The sequence below is a fragment of the Molossus molossus genome, unplaced genomic scaffold (assembly GCF_014108415.1).
Source record: "Molossus molossus isolate mMolMol1 unplaced genomic scaffold, mMolMol1.p scaffold_m16_p_21, whole genome shotgun sequence".
Classification (NCBI taxonomy): Eukaryota; Metazoa; Chordata; class Mammalia; order Chiroptera; family Molossidae; genus Molossus; species Molossus molossus.
The window spans coordinates 30,942,596-30,966,571 of record NW_023425357.1 but is presented as its reverse complement, the minus strand read 5'-3'; the positions used below and the strand labels follow the sequence as shown (position 1 = coordinate 30,966,571).

The 23,976-nt window shown below is 41.5% G+C and overlaps 1 protein-coding gene across 2 annotated transcripts; it reads right to left on the bottom strand.

Annotated features, from left to right (window-relative positions):
- Positions 1–969: 969 nt before the first annotated feature.
- Positions 970–22,934, bottom strand: LOC118639461 (ATP-dependent RNA helicase DDX19A). Of its 2 annotated transcripts, none has more exons than XM_036275906.1 (12): positions 22,878–22,934; positions 18,937–18,985; positions 17,627–17,677; positions 16,340–16,475; positions 13,856–13,948; positions 11,868–11,970; positions 11,406–11,520; positions 3,903–4,080; positions 3,292–3,529; positions 2,293–2,455; positions 1,617–1,808; positions 970–1,182 (listed from the first exon to the last, which is right to left on the bottom strand). In XM_036275906.1, exons 1-12 carry the CDS (start codon positions 22,932–22,934, stop codon positions 1,121–1,123), a joined length of 1,437 nt encoding a protein of 478 aa, XP_036131799.1. In that variant the 3' UTR covers positions 970–1,120. The 2 variants fall into 2 exon arrangements, with proteins under 2 accessions (XP_036131799.1, XP_036131800.1); XM_036275907.1 differs by lacking the exon at positions 22,878–22,934 and adding an exon at positions 15,978–16,038 and having other exon boundaries at positions 1,121–1,182.
- Between the last annotated feature and the right edge of the window lie 1,042 nt (positions 22,935–23,976).

The window sequence follows — 23,976 nt, the reverse complement described above, 5'->3', positions numbered from 1 at the left end:
TGGGAAAAGAACCAGTTACCTCTCAGTCCATGGGTTGATACTCAACCACTGAGCCACACTAGCTGGGCATGCACTTGCATTTTATATAGATACACACCCAAATATATATTTTAATGAGCATACATAACCAAAAAAGCAGAAATGAAGACAAATCCAAGATTTGTAAAATGTTTCATAATTATTTTAAAATTTCTTAACATAATGAATGATGGGCATAGCTCTAATTATCTGTCCATATTCATACCATGTATGAATTAAAGTAACCAACAGATCCATTATTACGGATGAAGAGCATAATCCAAGTTTGCACTTGATCATAACTTCCTTTCCAGGCACAGTGTAATAACTCCATCAATAAGAACCAACTCACTCAGCCGGACATGTCAGAAAATTGCCTAGTATCTCCTAGCTGCCATGACTGACTACCAGGTACCCATGCAGACAGAGCAATTGCAAGAGGAGAAGTCAAGCCTGGATCCTCAAAGGAGTCATCTACCCCTAACAGACAAATCCCTCTGAAGATTCACTGACTTCCCTGCTTCTCCCCAATTTGAGGGTTAGAAAGTAGCTAAGATGCTCACCCAGGGAGGAAGAGGGACACGCTCTGGCACAGAGAAGAGGTTAAAGAGATTAATCGTCTCAATTTTAGAAGAAGAAAGATGGCCTCAAAGGCAGAAGACATTTGTGACTAGTCTCAGTCAGGGACAGAGGAGGGGGACAGAACACAGGCCTCTATGCTGCTGCTCCCCATGCTCCAACCACATGGTGAACCTCTCCCACACTCTACCTCTACCATTTCTTCAGGGGTGGGAGGCTGATCCCAACACCACTAGCCAGAAAACAGGAATGGGATCCAAGAACCAGCGGTTACTAATAGCAACCAAATTATTATAAAGATGGGGAAAACCGTGGCTTTAAAAAATGGGAGAAAATGACTAAATTTTCCAAAATGCAAAATTTTCCTTCTACTTTTCCCACCATTTACATAATTTTTGTCAAGACCAAACAAAATTTAAAATGAGGTAGGCTGTTTCCCTCTAATCATGCCTTTGTCTTCGGTGACTGTCCAGACCTGTGTGACGAAAGCACTAGTTTCCTATGCAGTGACTGGTGGAGCTTCTCAGTTGGCTATTTTCTCAATCTCATCCAAATCATCCGTGTCCAATCTTTCTATTTTCTTATCTGAGGGGGGAAAAAAAAAACATTCAAAGAGAGAGACCATCATGGGGTTACTATGGAGACACACACCTAGAGAAGGGGCTGCATAGCAGGGGGAGGAAACACACAGGTCTTGGCCCTGGCCAGGAATGAGCCCTGCCTAAGGTCACATCCATCTTTCATTTAACCCCCAAGGCTTCTGGTGCCTGAGAAACCCACACTGACAGCAACAGTCGGAACCCAGGGCCCTCAGCCTGGCCAAAGGGAAACTGTCATTTGAGTCCCTGACACTGAGCCCTCCAGGTGTGCTCTTTGAGAACTTTTATATTGTAGGGAAGGAGGGGAATGTGGGCAGGGACAAAGCCTCTCTAGGGGCCACAGGAAACCTACCCTTCCCCACCCCCAGATTTGCCCTTATAAGGAAAGGGCCCCCGGCAGAGGACACTCCAGGGACTCACTAAAATGCTCCTGGATTCTATTGAGGATGTTCATGCTGTGCTTGCTGTCGACCATGTTCACTGCCAGGCCCCTCTTGCCAAAGCGGCCAGTGCGCCCGATCCGGTGCAAGTAAGTCTCGTTGTCAGGGTTCCCATCCTTGTCCACGGGAAGGTCGAAGTTGATGACAACAGACACCTGTTCAACATCGATACCTGCATGAAGGAGAGTTGGAGAAGAGTAAGGACAGGAGACAAAAATCACTGTCACTCGTCCATTCAGGCCATGTGCACCAACTCTGGGTGGAGGGAGTCTGGGTGGGCCAGCTCTGAGATTCAGGGACAAGGGGGACATAGCAGAGCCCAGAGGAAAACCACAGGACTTTGGCAGGTGCTAACACAATTATGAAGTCAGTAAGCGATCCTCTGCTGGACACAAGTGTCTGGAGATGCAGCTGAAACACCAATGGATGCCCCGGAAGGGCACCACCGTTCTAAAACAGATGCCTGTCGTTTCCTTTCACCAAGTCAGGACTCGGGCTTCTGTGAAAGTTACCATCTGCTGAGGGAACCCCGTCTCCTAGAAAAGAATGTCACCACCAGCCCCACCGGCTCTCGCCCAAACCATCTGAGTTTTCCATAGATGAGGCTTTCTCTTGCTACCCCTAGTCTGGTAGACCAGGACAAGTTCTCTGCTCACCACGGGCACACACGTTGGTGGTCACCAGCACCTTCTCTTTGCCCTCTCGGAAGCGCTCAATCACGGCAGCCCTCTGCTCCACCATCATTTCACCACTCAGCAGAGCCACCTGATGGCCTTCTTTTGAGAGCTCTGCTGCCAGCCAACTGGCTGTTTTACGGGTCTGGAGTGAAAAGAATTGTTTTAAATGAAGATACCTGTAAATAAAATGAAAACACCTGCAGAAAAAGTGGCTTCTTGCCGTTTATATACATGAAGATCCTGTAGCATTCAGTCAGAGGGTTAGGCTTAAATTTTTCAAATAGAATTTTAGCCACATGATTTTTTTTATTTTTATTTTTTATTTATTATTATTTTTTTTAATCCTCACCCGAGGACATTTTTCCATTTTTTGTACAGACAGAGTGGGAGGGAGAGAGAGGAAGAGAGAGAGAGAGAAACATCGATGTGAAAGGGACACATCGAGTGGCTGCCACCCGCACGACCAACCAGGGCCGGGGACAAACTGCAACCGAGGTACATGCCCTTAGCGGGAACCGAACCCGGGTCTCTCTGGACCGCAGGTGGGCGCTCTAACCGCTGAGCCAAACCGGCCAGGGCCACATGATTTTTGTAGATGAATTACTTAAATGATCTTAGTGTTCATCTAGGAAGAGTGTAGTTTCAACCAAAGATTTTGATTTCTAAAATCAAAAGTCTATCTTCTTAACGTTTTGACATTATTTCAGTTATTTGGAGGTTTTTTTTTCAAGTTATCTCTAAGAAGTGGGATTCAAGAAGCTTCAGATTTTCAGTCTTCCCTTTAAAACTCATTATATTATGAGAAGAATATGTCCTAGGGCAGGTGGAAGAGATTTACTTTCTTCCTAGTCCCAAAGGGGGAACCTGGTCCTCCTCAGCACTAAGGTGGAGCTGGTTGAGAGGGAGGGGCTGGGCAACACCTTCCCATGGAGCTCCTCCCCCAGCAAGCCTGCTGCTGCTCCTGCTGCTGCTACTCACATGGCAGAAGATCATGGCTTGAGCAATGGTGATGGCCCCGTAGAGGTTACACAAGGCCTGGAACTTCTCGTCTCTGTTATTGCACAGGACGTAATACTGCTTGATGGTGTCCAATGTCTCCTCCTCACGCTTCAGTTTGATAATGTTTGGGTCTGGGACCACTTTCTGGGCAAATTTCCATACAGAGTCTTCGAAAGTGGCAGAGAAAAGCAGCATCTGGCAGTTCCTGGGCAGCATCCTGCAAGAGAAGGCCCAGGTGTTTGGCATGACCGTGAGTTTTTCCCTGGAACAAACAGAAGCACAGTCTCCCCAGGCTTTGATGGTCCACATCCCCAGGAAGGTGACAGCGATGGACCAGCACTTTGGGGAAGAAGCAGGAGCAGACATGGGGCAGGGATGGGGTGGTGTTAGACGTCCTACGTCTTTTTCCTCAAGCCAGGCTGGGAGTATTGTCAGTGCTGATGTGGCCCACCAAACATATGCTTCTGAAGGTTGTGAAGCAAAGAACCCAGCAGGAGAGAGAAGAGTTCATATAATAAGAGGAGACATAGAGAAGATTTTTACTTGTAGATCAGGAGGCTGAGAAGTTCCTCTTGGATCCACAGTCCTACCTTTGGATGCGGATGCTCTGATCTTGGTGGCCCTGAGTAGCTATCATCACATCAGCCTCATCCAGAACAAACACCTTGATCTTTTTGGGGTCAATGAACTTGAGCTTGGAACACCAGTCTAAGACAGTCCCAGGGGTGCCAATGACAATGTGCTCACTGATCTTCTGACCTCTTTCCACTGTGGAGACAAAATGTGTTCTATGGCAAAACCAGCTTTGGAAACAAAACCTTGCCAATCCTTCCAGAGCTATAGAACAAGTTAATTGCAGATTTCAAAACATATAGGAGTGTTTTCCAAGTCTTTGGTTCTTCTACTGTAAAGTGGGAATAATGACACTGTCTGACTGCATGTGGTGAGGATTAAATCCTACACAGTGAACCCTCAGTAAGTGTTATTTTTCTTTCCTACCTTTTCCTATAATTCAACATCACCCAACTCTTTCTTTTTAGCATTATCTTGTTCTTTTCATACCATTCATTCACTCATGATTCACTGATTTCTTCCCATATTGGTAATGTTTAGTTCCAGTACCCTAGTCTAATGAATTTTTTGCTTTGTTAAACACTCTAATTGTGTAGACAATTTTCCCAAGTACAAGTTCTCTTTGATTTAAAAAACACATTACTCTTACACTATAGCTGATAGGAGTTGAAACTGATACAACATCTATCAAAACTAATGTATATAACCTTTAACCAATATTTGCACTATTAGGTATTAATCCTATTTATGTATAAACGTGTGTGAAGTAACATATATGTAAGAATATGCACACATAAAAAGTTAACTATTGCCCAGCCGGTGTGGCTACATGGATTGCGTGTCATCCCATGGACTGAGAAGTCCTAGTTTTTTTTCTGGTCAAGGCACATGCCTGGGTTATAGGCTCGATCCCCAGTAAGGGGCATGCAGGAAACAGCCAATTGATGTTTCCGTCACATCAATGTTTCTATCTATCTCTACTTCTCTCTAAAAAAATCAATAAAAACATATTTTAAAAAATTAACTATTGCCCAGCCAGTGTGGCTCAGTGATTGAGTGTTGACCCATGCACCAAAAGGTTGCCGGTGTGGTTCCTGGTCAGGGCATATGCCCAGGTTGTGAGCCAAGTCCTCAGTAGGGGGCATGCAGGAAGTGGCCAATTGATGTTCTCTCTTACCGATGTTTCTATCTCTCCCTCTCCCTTCCTCTCTCTAAAATCAGTAAAGAAACAAAATTTTTTTAATGAACTATTTAAGCAAAATATAACTTAACCAATGGATAACATCAACAGAAGTATAAAACCATTTAGGAGTGGATATGGAACAATCTCCAAAATACATTAAAAAAAAAAAAAGTTGCAGTTTGTATACGAAGAGGGGCAAAATAGAATACATGTAATATATGTGTATGTATGTGTGAGTGTACACATACGTTATATATTTACACACTCTTACACACACTCTATACATACATATTGTTACTTAACTGTAGCTGCAGAGTATCTCTGGTAGGACATGTGAGAAACTGGTTAGTACTGGGTGCCTTTAGGAAGGAGAAGTAGGTGGCTAAGAGAAAAAAGTTTCTAACATATATCCTTTTTAATTTACAGTGTGAATGTTTTTTTTTTTTCTTTATTGATTTTAGAGAAAGACGAAGGGAGAGGGAGAAAGAGACAGAAACATAGATAAGAGGGAACATCAATTGGCCTCCTCCTGTATGCCCCCCACCAGGGATTGGGCCCACAACCTGGGCATGTGCCCTGACCAGGAACCACACCAGTGACCTCTTGGTGCATGGGTCAATGTTCAATCACTGAGCCACACTGGCCAGGCGAAACGTGAATATCTCAACTATTTTAAAAACAAATACAATTTTTTGCCCTGGCTGGTTTGGCGTTGGCCTGCAGTCCGGGTTTGGTTCCCACTAAGGGCACGTACCTTGGTTGCAGTTTGTCCCCGACCTGGTTGGGTTGTGTGGGTGGCAGCCACTCGATGTGTCCCTTTCACGTCGATGTTTCTCTCTCTCTTCTCTTTCTTCTTCTCTCTCCCTCCCATTCTATCTGAACAAAAAAAAAAAAGGAAAAATGTCCTCGGATGAGGATTAAAAAAAACACAATTTTAAAATTTGAGCCTGGCTGATGGCTCAGTGGTTGAGTGTCGATCCATGTACCAAGAGGTCGCCAGTTCAATTCCCGGTCAGGGCACATGCCCAGGTTGTGGGCCCACTGATCCCCAGTGGGGGGCACGCAGATGGCAGCCAATGGATGTCCTCTCTCATCCATGTTTCTATCCCTCTCTCCCTCTCCCTTCCTCTCTCTAGAATCAATAAAGAAAAAAAAAATTTTTTTAAACTTGAGGGAAAAGGGCCTTTTACTAGGAATTCATCAACTATCCATTAGAAAAGTTTTAAATTAACTCTTAAAAACATTGTGGTAATGCACATTCACTGCCCATCAGCCAAAACTGAAACTTAAATACTTAAATTTAAATACTTAAATACTTAAATATATTAATCCTCCCAGCTTGTGTGGCTCAGTGGTTTAGTATCGACCCATGCACCAAAAGGTCGCCAGTTCAATTCCTGGTCAGGGCACATGCCCAGGTTGTGGGCCAAATCCCAGTGAGGAGCATGCAGGAGGCAGCCAATCAATGTTTTCTCTCATCAATGTTTCTATTTTTCTCCCTTCCTCTCTCCCTAAAATCAATTAAGAAAAAAATTAATCCTTCACATGTAGTGAAGTCCCATGTTATTATTCTAAAACAATCTAGAGAAGATATATGTTGTCACAATATTCTGGTACATTTCACTTAGGTGCACCCATCAGTGTGAGCTATCAAATAAACACACACAAAAATACCCAACCTAATAATTTCTGGATAATGTGCTTTTGCCCCATACCAAAGCATGATGGTATTCTGCAGGAAAAGCTGCTTTGTGATTATGTGGTGAGCTGAACTAGCCATTTTTGTCTGTTGACTGACAAACTATGGGAAATCAAGTTGGGAATGATACATACTTTCTTGAAAATGAACAAAGAATGCCTGTCTCTTCAAAGAGTTCAGTCGACTGTATATGCTGCCATCATAATATTTAAGCTTTCAAGAGAAAATCGGAATAAGAACTTTGATAAACCTGTATGTGCCAGTGTAAGTTTGAGAGTTTCTGATGTACATAAACTCCTCTAATGAGTTTGGTGATGATGTTAATGCATGCAATTAAAATTTGCCTTACCGGTCTTGCTCAGTGGTTAGAGCATCGGCCCTTGGACCAAAAAATTGCAAGTTTGATTCTGGTCAAGGGCACGTACCTCACTTGCAGTTCATCCCCAGCCCTGGTCGGGGTTGTGTGGGAGGCAACCAGTCAATGTGTCCCTCTAATCGATGTTTCTCTCTCTCTCTCTCCCTCCATCCCACTCTATCTGAAGATAAATGGAAAAATATCCTTGGGTGAAGATTAAAAAAAATTAATTTTTTAATGTATAATAAAATGTGTCAACATTTGGAAGATCTGCATAACTCATTAAGACAGAATTTTCCAAATGACCACGGCATTACATCACTTAAACATTTTTTGGCAAAGGACACACTGAAAATGCAAGAGAAGTCCGGCTGTTGTGGCTCAGTGGATTGAGAAGTGCTGGTTCGATTCCCGGTCAGGACACATGCCTGGGTTTCAGGCTTGATCCCCATTAGGGGGTGTGCAGGAGACTGCTGATCAATGTTTCTCTCTCACATCTATGATTCTATCTCTCTCTCCCTACCTCTCTCTAAAAAATCATTAAAAACATGTTTAAAAAGAGAAAATAATTTTAATGTAACAGTATGAAAAGTTCGTTAATGATTTCAGATACTACATTTCAACTAACTTTTAAGTAATTACCACTTGTTAAAATTTTGGTGTAGCATTAAAAAAAAATCTAAAATTATATGAAAGGCCAGATTTCCTTTATATTCTCTTCAAAAGTATTTTATTGATTTTAGAGAGATGAAGGGAAGGAGAGAGAAAGACAGAGGCAGAGATAGGCACTGATTTGTTGTTCCATTTATTTATACATTCACTGGATGATTCTTGTATGTGCCCTGACCAGGGACTGAACCTGCAACCTTGGCATAACAGGACGATGCTGTAACCAACTGAACCCAGCCAGGGCCAAAAGTTAAGTACTTTAAAAAGTTTCTCAATATGACAAGTATTGATAAATATAACCTGTATAAACAAAAATGCTTTGGGGTCTGCAATAATGTTTAAGAGACTTGTGGTCAAGATGGCTGCGTAGGTAAACGCGGTATCGCGTGTTCCCACAACCACATCAAAGTTACAACTACAGAACAACCATCATTCAAAACTGCCTGAAATCACACTGAATGGAAGTCCTACAACTATGAAATTAAAGCAGCAGCCACATCCAGACTGGTAGGAGGGGCGGAGGCAGACAGGCTGGCCTCACACCCACATGTGGCGGATAAAAATCAGGAGGACACCTCAGCTGAGAAGGTCCTCCCTAAGGACTGAGGGGTCCCCGTCCCACACCAGGTGCCCCGCTCAGGGTTCCAGTGCCAGGAAGAGAAGTCCCCATAACTTCTCGCTGGAAAAACCAGTGGGAACTGAGGCTCAGGGAGGCTGAGGCGGCTGCAGCCCCAGGCAGCTCCTCTTAAAGGGCCCATGCACGGACTTATTGGACTCACTCCCTCTAAGCTTGGAGGGGAGGCAGCTCGAGGGACACTAGAGACATACAGGGAAGAACTAAGCTGTTTGGCATTGGAGCAAGGGCTGGAGAGGAGGCTTTCTCCAGGACAAACATGCTGTCAGAGGCCTTTGTTTCCTTGGTGAGTCCTTCCGTGGGCCAGCAGACAGAAGCCATATCTGGGACTCCAGCAACCTGGCTCACACTGGTAGCCCCGCCCTGGTGATTCCCTGAGGCCCTGCCCCACCCAAGCTGTTGCCAGTTGCTTAACCATAGGATTGGCCTATCTTGGATCCTGCTTCAGGTTTTCCTAAATTCTTTCAAACAAGCAGCATCTGGTCTCAGCTAGCCCATACCTCTCGTTAAGTAATACGCAGAAACAAACACAGGGAGGCAGCCAAAATGAGGAGACACAGAAACAGGTCCCAAATGAAAGAACAGAAAAAATCTCCAGGAAAAGAACTAAGCAAAATGGAGATAAGCAACCTAACAGATGCTGAGTTCAAAATACTGCTTATAAGGATGCTCAATGAACTTAGTGAGAACCTCAGCAAACGTAGTGTGGGCCTCAAGAGCATAAAAAAGGAGAAGTTAGAAATGAAGGAGGCACTAACTGAAATAAAGAATAATTTACATAGATTCAATAGTAGAGTAGGTAAGGCCAAGAAGCAAACCATCGATTTGGAACATAAGGAAGCAAAAAACACCCAATCAGAACAGCAAAAAGAAAAAAAGAGTCCAAAAAAATGAGGATAGTGTAAGGAGCCTCTGAGACAACTTCAAGCGTGCCAACATTCGCATCTTGGAGGTGCCGGAAGGAGAAGAGAGAGAACAAGAAATAGAAAACCTATTTGAAACAATAATGGCAGAAAGCTTCCCTAATTTGGTGAAGGAAACAGATATACAAGATGAATCCCAAGAGGTCCACACCAAGACACATCATCAAAATGCAAAAGGTTCAAGACAAAGAGAGAATCTTAAAAGCAGCAAGAGAAAGGCAGCTAGTTACCTACAAGGGAGTTCCCATAAGGCTGTCAGCTGATTTCTCAAAAGAAACTTTGCAGGCCAGAAGGAAGTGGCAAGAAATATTCAGAGTGATGAAAAGCAAGAACCTACAACCAAAGTTACTCTGTCCTGAAAAGCTGTCATGATTTAGAATTGATGACCATATAAAGAATTTCCCAGACAAGAAAAAGTTAAAGGAGTTCATCACCACCAAACCGTTATTATATGAAATGTTGAAGGGTCTTTTTGAAGAAAAAGATAAAATGTATGAACAAACAAAATGGCATGGATACATATCTATCGACAATGGAATCTACAAACAAAATGAACATGCAGAACAGGAACATTCTCATAGATACAGAGAACATTTTGTTGGTTGCCAGATGGGAGGGGAGTTGGGGAAATGGGTGAAAAAGGTGAAGGGATTAAGAAGAACAAATTGGTCGCTAGACTGACAAACCTCAAAGAGAAGGGGGTTGGGAGGTGGGAAAAAATAAACCAAAGAACTTATATGCATAACCAATGGACACAGACAACAGTGTGGGAAAAGGTGGGAGGGGGTCAATGGGGGGAAAATGAGGAACATCTGTAATACATTCAACAATAAAGATTAAAAAATAAAATAACATAAAAGTTCCTGGTTGGCATAAAAAAAAAATAACAAGAATAATAATAATAATAATAATGTTTAAGAGTGTAGGATGCCAAAAAATTTGAGAACCGCTGCTTTAGGCAATTATAAACTGCTGGGTCAAACGGATGCCTCTTTTCAGCTTTTCTAGGTAACACCAAACTGTTTCCTAAAGTGGTTGTACCAGTGCATACTCCCTGCAAGGAGTGAGTGTGTAAGCATTTCAGTTCTGTGTCTTACCAATACTGTTAATTGTCAGATTTCTTTATTTTTGCCCATCTGAAAGGTGTGTAATGGTTTAAGACATTTTTGTGACGACTAATGAGGCTCATCTTTTCATGTTTACTGACCACCTGAATTCCTTCTTTTGTGAGGCGTCTGTTCAAGTGGGCCTCTTTTATCTATTCTCCTAATAGATTGCTTCCTTTTTTCTTAATGATTTGTAGTTTTTTATATTCTGATAACTTTCTAATAACCCGCTTTCTACCTGTCCCACCTCCTCATTTTAACCCATATTCTCTAAATTACATTCTGCAGAAGAAAGAACTGCTGGAGGATTTCTGATATTGGTAAGACTGAGTGAGCTATACATGCTCTTAGTTTACTCTTACTAAAGCTGTGCTTACCTTTTTTTTTTATTTATTTGCACCCGAGGATATTTTTCCATTGACTTTTTTTTTTAGGTAGAGTGGGAGGGAGGAAGGGAGAGAGAAACATTGATGTGAGAGAGTAAGACACATTGATTGGCTGCCTCCTGCAGGACACCAACCGGGGCTGGGGATAGAACCCACAACCAACGTACATGCCGTTGACTGGGAATTAAACCCATGACCCTTTGGTTCTAGGGCTAATGCTCTAACCACTGTGCTAAACCAGCCAAAGCAAAGCTGTGCTTATTTTTAAATAAAAGTATCTGACCTCCACCTAGCATCCTCAGTGCTGCCATCCCTCTCTAGTAAGCAGCGTCCAGAACTCTGCCAAATTCAAAACCCTGTCTTCCCAGTGAAGAAATCCCAGAACCCAAGGATTTTCTAAAAATGCAAAATCTTAAGAGTGGAGAGAACTATTAATAAACTATCAATGAATTAAGGCTCTAAGGTCAGATTGAACCAGAGTGTTGAATTATCACCACATCTTCAATATTCAAACACCCAACCACCCTACCCTGCTCACTGCTAGGGCTCATCTCTTTATACTCACATTTATTGCCTCGAACAGCATAAGCAAGTTTTAGTTCCGGATGAAATTTGCCCATCTGCTCAATCACTTTTCCCGTTTGAAGGGCCAACTCGTATGTTGGGGAGAGGCACAGGCACTGACAAGGATATCATAAAGGATAACTTTAGGAGACCCTTTTAGTAATAGACAACAGGCTCTAAAGCAACAAGTACACTGATGTTATGACCACTTGAACAGTGCAGAAAACCACATCCTTTTTAACTAGGCCAACTTTTCAGCTTGGCTAGGTGGATCCCTTCAGAAGCTATTATTTAAGGCTGCTTCTGAATGACTTCTACCCAGGTTCTGCTCTGCCTCAAGCTACAGTTTGAAGCATAGAAAAGGTTCAGAAGTCTCCTAGGGAACCCTCGTCAATCCCCCACCAGATGGCACTGCCCTTCCCAAGGCAGATAAGTTGGGACCCCAGGATTTCCCAGCCCTCACCTGGGGGTATCTCTCTGCTGGTTCCACTCGACTGAGCATGGCCAGGACAAAGGCAGCTGTTTTACCAGTACCAGATTGGGACTGAGCAATCAGGTTCTGTGGGCTGGATCAAGGTTATGAAAATAATATTCGTTAAACACAAAAAGAAGGTGTCAAAATGTTCTTTCTGGGTGGTAGGAATGTGAATTTCCCCCTTTAGTCCATGTTTTCTATATTGAGCACAAAGATAAGTTTTTAAAATATACTGTTAAAAAACTGCATAAATATGGGAAATAATGATTGTTTTAGATGGGTTCACACCAAGAAATCCTCATTCTAGACTCTGACACAGCTAGTGACATAGTTTTGTACCTTAAGGGCCCCATGGAAATTAAGACTGCAGAATATCTGTGCCAAGACAAATCCCTGAGGACATTTTCTGCTAAGCCATAGTGTGCCTCTAGGACTTGACTCCTTCTGTGTATTCCCTTTTCTCATCTTTATGGAAAATGTAAGATACCAAGTCAGACAGATGCTTTAGAGGGAACTTTTACATTTCACTTCATGTGGAAATAGGTGCCATTTTTGTCATTAAAAAAGAAAAATAATAATAGAGTTGAACAAAGGAAGTTGCTACATAAAGTAGACCATTTATCTAAGGTTTAAAAATATGTAAACTACTTTTTAAATAAAATAGGCAAATCTTTTGTTTGTTTGATGCCCTGACCAGGAATTGAACCAGAGAATTTTTGGTGTATAGGATGATGCTCAACCAACTGAGCCACACCAGTCACTGCTTTTTTAAAACAGTGGTTTTATTTATTTATGTTTATTTTTAATTTTTTTTTTGGTTAATCCTCATCAGAGGATATTTTTCCATTGATTTTTTTTTTTAAATCCTCACCTGAGGACATTTTTCCATATTTTGTTCAGATAGAGTGGGAGGGGGATAGAGAGAGAGAGAGAGAGAAAAACATCGCGTGAAAGGGACATATCCAGTGGTTGCCACCCACACAACCCAACCAGGGCCGGGGACAAACTGCAACCGAGGTACATGACCTTAGTGGGAACCAAACCCGGGTCTCTCTGGACCGCTGGCCAAACCAGCCAGGGCTCCATTGATTTTTTAAATAGAGTAGAAGGGAGGGCGGGAGAGAGAAACATCGATGTGAGAGAGATAATATCAATTGGTTGCCTCCCAAATGACCCTCACTGGGGCCAGGGATCTGACTGGGAATTGAACATGAGACCCTTCAGTCTGCAGGTCCACACTCCAACTGGTCAGGGCTAAACTACCCTTTAGATTCTTTTTTTTTTTTTTTTCCTTTAAAAAATTTTTTTTCCCTTTATTGATTTTAGAGAGCGAGGAAGTGAGAGGGAGAGAAAGATAGAAACATTGATGAGAGAGAACATCAATTGGCCACCTCCTGCATGCCCCCCACTGGGGATTGGGCCCACAGCTTGGGCATGTGTCCTGACCAGGAATGCTGGTGACCTCTTAGTGCATGGATCGATGCTCAATCACTGAGCCACAATGGCCAGACCTTTAGATTCTTTTAAAAAAAATGTATCTTTAGCCTGGCAGGTGTGGCTCAGTGATTGAACATCGACGCATGCAACAAGAGATCACCAGTTCAATTCCTGGTCAGGGCACATGCCCAGATTTCGGACCTGATCCCTGGTGGGGGGGCATGCAGGAGGCAGCCAGTCAATGTTCTCTGTCATTGATGTCTCCATCTCTCTCCCCTTCTCCCTTCCTCTCTAAAATCAATAAAAAGAAAAAATATTTTTTAAAAAAATTGCACAGAATAGTGTTTACTTTCCCTATCAGTTTTTATTGTTAAATGGGAATGGCAGAAACTGGACTGAATTCCATCTCACTTCTCTGCACTTGCCCAAGCTGTTCCCCTGAAGAAACAATGTTGCCCCAACATCCCATCTTGGTCTCATGATAGTAACAGCTCTTGATGGATGATGTTAAACCAAATTCTAAAGAGGTGCATACTCACGGCTCAGCAAGCATCATGGGTAATGCGTTCTCTTGTATCTTGGATGGTCGGTTGAAGCCCATGGCATAGACTCCCTGCAGAAGCTGTGGTTTCCTGGGAGGCCAGGGAGAGAGAAGATGGATTTCTAGTTTTTGAGACTGTTTTCAAGGCCTAGAATTTTATCTTCCCCTATATCTAGCAAAGAATGATGCTTCCTATCTTTGTTAGACATATTTTCCTATGCCTTAAAAAAACACTGTCTGAAATAAAACAAAATCATCTCTTCCTATTAAATCTTAATCTGCAACTATTATGTAAGTAATAAAATATAGACTGGTTTCCTTTCTCGGAAAAATTCATGTTTTCAGCAGACTCACAAATATGATTGGCCTTGGGTGACAAGTGGATACTGCAAGAGTGCTCTTTATTAATTCATGGTATAAAATAAATGATAAAAAACATCTTTAAAAGTAATAATGCTTAAAAACAAGAGTAACATTGGTTACTGCGCTGCTAGAAAAGTCCCTTTTGAGAATGGGATTTCAGTTTTAATTTCTCAGGGAAGATATTAAATTGAACCAGTCATTTTGTATTTAATGGCCCTTCCAAAGCCTGATTAGACAAATCAAGTGCAAATACTTGGAAAAATCAAGAAGAAAACTGATTCAGCCAGTTTCTAGTAGCTGATCTATACAGTACATGGGTAAAGGGTAGGGGATTTCAGTTACCGTACTGGACTTTACAAATGCTTAGATTTATTTATGTCTAGTCAAAAATCAAGAAAAGCACCAGCTTCTTATATAAGCAGCTACACAACAAATACCAATTCAAGTTGCTCTTACATTGCATTTACAATAAGCTCTCTGCTACCTCTAAACAGAGTGTTTAACAAAAATCACACTAGATTATTTCCAAAGAAAAGTCAAGCCAAGTCTCTACGCCTACCATGGAGTTTAACAGGCTCTCTAAAAGACAAATTCTTCTGACCTATGTTGGTTCTCAGACACAAAGAACTTTGAAAACATAACCTTTGGTGTCTGACATTTGGAAGAAAAGACTAATGCCAGCAGATTCTGATTTGGTTGTCAAGGAAACAAAGTCATTACCGAATGAGGATTTTCAAGCGATCTAAGAGCTTACAGTGGCTTTTTTTTTCTTCTTTTACTTTGCAGATTAATTCAAATCTTTTAAATACAAAATAGACCAAGTATATTAGGTGACCTAAGTTTCATTCTTTGTTTCCTTTGGCCACTAACAGCTAAATCAGAGAGAACTTGCCTTTTCAAAGAGGCCAATTCATCACTGGTTGAATTGAGAGCTCCAGTCCTTTAAATGAAAGGAACTTAAAAAAACCATTGATACTTGGAAAAGCAAACTGTCAGTTCAGGAAACAACAGAGCATATCTAGCTGCCCTAATACAATTTATGAACAGAAGCAGAGATGACAGATTTGTGAATGAAGCCCTTGAGAGGAAATAACACAGAAAAGTATAATTTCCTGAAATCATTAAAAAAAGGCCACACCTCAAACAAACAAACAAAAACATAATAAACAAACCTATTATTAGCTATTACTTCATTAACAATTTGACTTGGTTCTAGTTGGCTTGGCATTTTCAGTGTCTCTTAAAGAAGAGGTAATAGTTGGCAAAAATGTGGCCCCCATTTGCTCACAGTGGGCATACTATTGATTTTGCTGAATAAAGGCAATGAATCCATTTATTCCACCACTTTCTTACTGACCAGCTATTTTCTGTCTATGATTCAGGTCCTCGCAGGCAGCAAAAAAGGTTGTTATGTCTTGTGTCACTCATAGCACCCAGTATAGTGGCATGTTCACAAACCAGTGATCCATAAACACCTCTTTACTAACTTAACGAAGAAACAAAAAACTTGGTATGACATTTTGTAATTATCTCTTTAAAAATAATGACATATTAGAAGTCATTCTTAACACAATGCCATACATGTACTAACCTAAGACTTAATTCTGGGTTCTGGGTTTTTTAAAATTCCAGAATGTTGAAGGCTGCTTTGCACTGTAGGTCCTTGGAATCCTATACAGGCTCTTTTAACAGATTTTATAAAAGCAGATAAACTGTTCTTTAGACCATAAACCCTATAGTCTAACAAAAGGGCTTACCTAATAAGAAATGTTCCTGACATCCAGAAATCACCTGTCAGCCAATATTTTATTGAAAGTTCTAAGAGCATAAAAGAAAAAATACTTTCAGCTATGATGAATAAATTTGTAGCATTTAAAAATCCCTACCAAGAGGAAAACTGGGAAGCCAAGAGACAAGGTGGGGAGGGAGAACATCACTGTAATCTTCTTCATATTTTTTGACTTTTGAATCATGTGAATTATTAACTAGTCAAAGAAATACATACATTAGGGTTTTTAAAAATAAAAGTAAATGGTAAAATTCCCACAAGAATCTCTGAGATGCTAAGTTTTATAAGAGAGGGACTGGTATGAAACAGCTCAAAGGAACAAATACTCACAGCCGAAGCTCCTCAAAGGACTTCACTGAGTAGAGGGGGGACTTTGGATCCCGCTGCAGGACTTCCACTTGGTTTGTGTTATCCACAAGGTTGCTTCTGATCAGCTTGTTGAGTAAGGACTGGGCAGCTCTGTCCTCTGTCAGAAAGAAACCAGTAGATTGTCTTTTTCTTTTTAAAAATTTTTATTGATTTTAGAGAAGGGGGAGAGATGTATAGAGAGAAACATCGATTTTGTCGTTCCACTTATTTATGCATTCACTGCTTGATTCTTGCACGTGCCCTGACCAGAGATGGATCTCATAACCTTGGCATATCAGAACAACACTCTAATCAACTGAGCTACCTGGCAAGGACCACCAGTAGATTTTCTTCACACTCATCTGCCAAACTCCATCCTTGTGATACCAACCCCCTTCTCTTTTATGGAACATTCCCTAAAAAGGCTATCTATATTCATTTCCACTTTCTCTCCTCCCCTTCTGTTGACTGTACACCGAATGGGGTTTTTGTTTTTGTTTTGTTTTTTTTTTATCCTCACCCGAGGACATTTTTGCATTTTTTGTTCAGGTAGAGTAGGAGGGAGAGAGAGGAAGAGAGAGAGAGAGAGAGAGAAAGAAACATTGACATGAAAGTGACACATCGAGTGGCTGCCACCCACATGACCAACCAGGGCCGGGGACAAACTGCAACCGAGGTACGCGTCCTTAGTGGGAACCGAGCCCGGGTCTCTCTGGACCGCAGGTTGACGCTCTAACAGCTGAGCCAAACCGGCCAGGGCTGAATAGTTTTTTTTTTTTTTTAATTAATTAATTTTTGTTACAGATGTTTCTCCTTTTCCCCCCACTGATTCCCCCCTCTCCCTCCCTCTCTGCCCTTTCCCCAGTTTGTTGTCCATGTCCACTGTTCATGCACACATGCATATAAGTTCTGTGGTTTATTTCTCCCCCACCACCCCGTTTTTTTTTGTTTTTTTTTTTTATTTAACCCTTCCACTTGACCTCAGCCCCTGTCAAGCTACTAAGTGAATCCAACAGACAATTTTTACTTCTTCTCTTAATCAACTTGTTACCTATAATTGACTCCCAACTTTGGAAAAACTTTCTTCTTCTGATTTCTGGGACAGCACTCTCTTTCGGTCCTTCTAGCTCACTGACTGTGTCTTCTCAATCTCCTTTGTGGATTACTCCCCTTCTCCTTCATCTTACAATTCAGAGTGCCTCTAGCTCCAGAAAGGCAAGTCCTGGGTCATACTCTGTCTCTTGCTACAGGGTTTCAAAGAGTAGTTACCTTTTTCTTCTTCATCTGTTTTCTCTGTAGTGACACTGGTTTTAATAACACCTACACAAGAAAACAGTTGTCATAATCAGAAAGGCAAATATCAAACCCATCCAGAAGGTGGAACAATGTAAATACTAAAACTTATTTAAGTGATCAAAATATAAATAGTTGGCATTTCTTTGTGTTTAATAATTTTTTATTCCTAAGAAGTTTTTAAGTGCATAAGAAAATTTCAGATTTCTAGAAATTTTGGCTGACTTCAAAGTGATCACAATGTCACTCTAACTTACTTATCCTAAGATAAAATACAGTTTTATATTAGCAAATAGAATAAACATGAGAAAAAAATTAAAAAGCAGAGGTAAAATGATCACTTTTTTAAAAAACATTTTTTTCTTTATTAATTTTAGAGAGAGGAAGGGAGACGGAGAGAGATAGAAGCATCAATGAGAGAGAACATCGACTGGCCGTCCCCTGCATGCCCCTCACTGGGGATCGGGCCCACAACCTGGGCATGTGCCCTGACCAGGAATCAAACAGGCAACCTCTTGGTCGGGCTAAAATGATCATGTTTTATAGAATGTATGACTGTAAACTTGCAGGACTAGTATCAACTTAAGTAAACAGAAATCAGTGGCTTAAATACAAATAGAGATATAATTGAAAAAATGTCCTATTTATAATAGCAACTAAAACGATAAAATATTGGACCTAGAAATAAAGTTAACAAAAATGTGCAAGACTAACATGAAGAAAACTTTAAAACACACATAAAAGAATGCAAAGAGATAGTTAAAAAACCCATAAATAAATTAAAATGGGACTCTAAGATATTCACTTAACCCAAAAGGCAGGAAAAGAGGCAGAGAAATGAAATGTGAGGGGACAAACAGAAAAAAAAAAAAGTTAAATCACTAACCTAAACCCAATGACATCAATAATTACATTAAATATAAGTAGATAAACTACTCGAATTTAAAGACAAATTATTAGAATGGATAAAAACAAAAAACAAAAAAGCATGATCCAACTGTCAGTTGTCTACAAGGGGCACACTTTATTTTTAATTTTTTAAATTGACTTTAGAAAGAAAAGGAGAGGGAGAGAGATAGAAACATCAACATTGACTGGATGCCCCTTGTACACTCCCAAAGGGGATCAAGCCCGAAACCCCAAGCATGTGCCCTAACCGGGAATCGAACCAGTGATCTCTTAGTGAATGGGTCAATGTTCAACCACTGAGCCACTCCAACCAGGTAAGAGGCACACTTTAAATATAAAGACACAGATAAGTTGAAAGTCAGTTACTAGTGACTCACCATTGGTATCTGGTTTGACTTTCTCTTCCTTGATCTGCAAATTACTGATCTGAATGGGGAAAAAAAGAAAAAAGCATGTGAGAGCAGAGCCACAGGATAACCTAATACTATGAATTATTTATTAAACTAATGTATACAAGTCTATGTGTTAAAACAAAAAGATGGGAGAGATCCTTGCCAGTGTAGCTGTGTTTAGGGTGTTGGCCTGCCTACCAAAGGGTCTCGAAGGGTCTCAGGTTGGATTCCTGGCAAGGACACATACCTGAGTTGCAGGTTCCATCCCAGGCCCCACTTGGGGTGAGTGCAGAAGGTGTCTCTCTCACATCAATGTTTCTCTCTCTCCCTCCCTCCCTCTTATCAGGGGAAGAAATGAGGGGACATCTGTAATACTTCCAACAATAAAAAAAGATCTGAAACTAATTCTCAGTAACTGTCTTTTAGGGAAGAATCTGATGCTAAACACTAGATTGTAAACTCTAGAACACCAGAACCATATACTAGATCATGCTTTATTTCTTTATGAATAACTGCCAGTTTTGTACCTCTGACCTGATTATTCTCCTGAACTCCAGTGTAACATTTCTTTTATTTTTTAATGTTTTTTAAATTGATTTGTTAGAGAGAGAAGGGGGAGAGACAGAAACATCAATGTGAAAGAGAAACATCGATTGGCTGCCTCCTGCACACCCCCCACTAGGGATGGAGCCCGAAATTTGAGGATGTACCCTGACTGGGAATTGAACTGGGACTTCTCAGTCCATGGGATGATGCTCAATCCACTGAGCTACACTGGCTGGGCTCTAGTGTAACATTTCCAAATGCCTGATGAGTTCTGTGCAGAAAAGAGTTAATGTAACAGGACTATTATTCTTAGGAAAGCCAGCTTGCCAGGTTGGCCATTGGCTAGCATTGGGAATATGGATTTTGACAGGGTTCCCATCATTTCCAGAATGACTGAGGGGTTCACTGACTATGTATGTAAAAACATGTCGTTTATGCTAACACTTGCTTTTCTTTTAGGAGTCTGAAATTTTGGTACAGGCTAGGCAGAGGATGACTGTGTGACAGCTCCCTCTGCCCCCAATAGAAACTCTAAGCACTGAGTCTCTGAGCTTCCCTGTCAACACTTCACATGTGTTGTTACCATCTGTTTCTGGAGGAATTAAGCACGAATTATGTGGAACGTGGAACTACACTAGAGAGGACTCTTTGAAGCTTATGATTGGTTTCCTCTGGACTTTGCTCCATGTGCTTTTCCCTTTTGCTAATATTGCTTTGTATCTTTTCATTATAATAAATCATAGCTCTGAGTACAAGTATATGCTGATTCCTATGAGTCCTCCTAAGAAATCATCAAACTTGAACAACTCTTGGGGACTCTCAACAGGTATTTACCAAAATGTTCCCCTTACCTCAAATTAAGAACAGTCAAAAGTGAACTCATCATCCTCCATATCAACTCTGCCCTTCTTCCTACTTCCCTAGTCCTGTTATTAGCATTTTATAAATACCACCTGTGGGATCCAAGTTGCAAACAGTAATCCTTGCCTTTATTTCCCGTTTCTCTTTTTTTCCCCCTAAGTCCTTCTAGTTATACCTCCACAATTATCTCTTTTTAAAATTTTTATTTTAATTTATTAACATAGATTTGTTATTCCACTTATTTATGCATTCATCAGTTGATTCTTGTATGTGCCCTGTCCGGGGATTGAACCCACAACCTTGGCATACTGGGACAATGCTCTAACCAAATGAGATGCCCGGCCAGTGCCACAATTATTTATTATTTAAATTTTTTTTTCCCTTTATTGATTTGAGAGAGAGAGGAAGGGAGAGGGAGAGACAGAAACATCAATGAGAGAGAACATCGATTGGCTGCCTCCTGCATGCTCCCCACTGGGGATTTGGCCATCAACCTGGGCATGTGCCCTGACCGGCGACCTCTTGGTGCATGGGTCAACACTCAACCACTGAGCCACACCAGCCAGGCCACAATTATCTCTTGAATCTATCCCCTCATCTTCACTTTCACTACTCAATATACACCTTCTATCTATGAGCTATTAGGGTATCTTTCACACTAATCTCCTTTCCTTTAAACATCACTCCTAATATATTCTGTTCTCTGCAGTGCAATAAATCTTGCCAGCTCTCAATCTGATGTTGTCAGTATCCTTAAAAATCCCCAGACTAACTATAAAGCCTCTCCTCTTTAAGTTCTTAAAGTCCAAGGTACACTCCCTACATATTTTCTATACTGCTCCTACTAAAACCCAATAACCTTAAGCTACAGCAAAAATGAGTTGATTCCTGTTCTCTAGGCAAGTCCAATACTTTTGTGCATTCTATCTTTCTAAAATGCCTTTCACCTCCATCTCTATCTTAAAATGACTCAGTCTCTAATATCCTGCTCAAATGTGAGCTAATCATTTTCTTACTCATATATGTTCTCTCCTTGTTCAGAGTGCAGTTATCACATTGTTCTTCCCATTTTCACAGCATTTCTTGCATTCTAGCCTTCCTAACTAGACTGTAAAACTTATTTTCCAGTGAATTCAGCCCATTTCAAATATCTGCTGACAAACTGATAATCCTCCCAAAGCAATAAAGGGTGACAGAAGAAGAAATGTAACTTAGGCATTAGAAAGTTGTATGATTTCAGCCCTGGCTGGTGTGACTCAGTGGTTGAGCGTTGCCCGATGAACCAAGAGGTCCAGGGTTTGATTCCCAGTCAGGGTACATGTCTAGGTTGTGGGCCAAATCCCCAGTGGGAAGGCATGCTGGAAGTGGCCAATCGATGTTCTCTCTCCTTGATGTTTCTCCCTTCCTCTTCCTTCCTCTCTCTCTAAAAACCAATAAAGAAAATTTTTTTAATTAAAAAAGTTATGATTTCAGACTACAAAAACAAAACACCCCCTATTTTATCCTTAAAATCAAATCCATTATCACTAAACAAACCTAAATTTAGACATAAGAACAGCAAGTAGTTTACAGTATAACTCCTTTCCAGTTGAATGGATCTTAATTAATCAAAGAACCAGTACATGAAACTAAATGTCATTTTAAACATCAGTGAAACAATTTGTAGTGCCCCCCACCAACATTTGCAGTAGACTGAAACATGCAAAAACCTAAATCTGTTATTCTGCAGAGCTACAAACTACCAAACATGTTAAGCATGGATCTAAAAAAAATGTTCAAATAAGGCACTCTCGCTCCCAGGAGCAAGCACAAGCCTTTCTTCCTTCTCAGGTCGCATTTCCTAAACTCTAAGGGCCCCCATGAGACTTGCAGCCAGCCACGCAATGGGGCAGAGCAATGGGGCAGTGGCCGCTTCACCTGGGTTAACCCCATGAACCTGTCTCCAAGGCCCCTTTCCTCTGACTTCCTAGTGAGCCAACAGCAGCCCCGCCCGGGCTCTCTCCTGTTGTTTCTTCTAACCTCTGACTTTCCAGTGAGCCAAAGCAGCCCTGCCTAGGCTCATTTCTTTGCTATAACGTTTTCAGAGAGCCAAAGCAGTCCCGCCTAGGCTCTCCTGTTGCTTCTTTTACCCTAAGCACTTCCTTGTTTCACTGTCCCCAGCTTTAATATGCATAGTCTAAAAATCAAATAGAAAATGCTTAAATAAGATTTGGATATAATCGTTCTACTCTTGAAGAGAAAGAGAATCAGCATCTAAATTTGCCTTTCCTTAATATCCCCACTGAGGAGATGCAAGAGGAAAGACAGTATACGTAGCGGGGACAGATCAGCCACAGGATAAAAGTCTTTAACTGGCCCAGATGAAGAGGAAAGGCTGTATGTTGATTTATCTGGGCGCAAATTAGCACCGATTCTCTGGTGAGCCACCCGCCTGCCCCACCCGCATGACTCCCCGGATTCGAAGTAGAGTCCGCTTGGGCCCTCCTACTCCCTTCTCTCCTGGAGCCGAAGCCACTGACCGACTTGACAGCTGCTTCCTGCTCGTCCACTGCCAGGGCCCACGAGTCGGTGGCCATGGTCCGTTGGAAGGAAGGCCACGCGTGGAAAAAACCACCCACTGCACGCCAACACCGATCCCAAGCCCTCCGCAGGCGCGAGAACGACGCTCACGTGGACCGGAAGCGGCCGAGAGCGTCACCAGTCCGCGCCGTGCGGGCCTGTTCTCCGGCCTCGCCCACTCGCGGCAGGCGCAGGCGCAGGCGCAGGCGCAGACCGGAGGCTGCCGTGTGTTTCCTCAGGCGTAGCTTCTTGGCGCCTTAAATCTCAAAGGTCTATGGAGCGAAACTCTTGGCCCTCACATTGCCTTACTTCACACTGAAGCAACCCGAGTTTTATTTCCAAACTTGCCACTCCTTATTAAATTGATAAATCTCTGAACTCTAAAGCCTTATACAAAGAAAAGTTCCATGAGAAGACCACATGATGCCAGTTTCTACTGTTAAGAACGCGGTAACGGGTAAGACAAAAAACCAAAACAAAACCAAATCCCTCAATCTCGCTCTACCCCCAGCCCCCAGCCCCCAGCCCCCATAATCCTACCACTCCAAAAGTACAACAACGTTATCTTTTTCTTCTGGGCCATGCTAGTCTTTGACTATGCCCATCACAGCACAGGTATTTTACAGTCTTAAACAAAGTATACATACAATTTAAAATGTTCACCCTTTTATTATACGGCTAAATATTTTTTAATGTCATAATTGCCAACTTAATGGCATAATAATCCATCAAGCTCATGTCACATCAGTTGCCTAACTTCTTTCTGATGTTTTATCATTATCGTTAATTGGTAACATTTCAGTGAGCAACTGCACACCATCAAAAATTAATCCTATTTGTTTGCTGCCAGTTTACTTTTTGTCTCTACCCACTAGAATATGGACGCTTTAAACAGGAGCAGAAATCTTATGTTTTGGTCGAACAGCTGATTAATAAACTAGAAAAACTCATAGCACATACTAGTAGACTGTTAAATATTTTTTAGTGTATGGGTGAATAGACTAATAGAAATTTTAGTTCAAAATGTGATACTTTGGGACACATTTCCAATCATTGCAA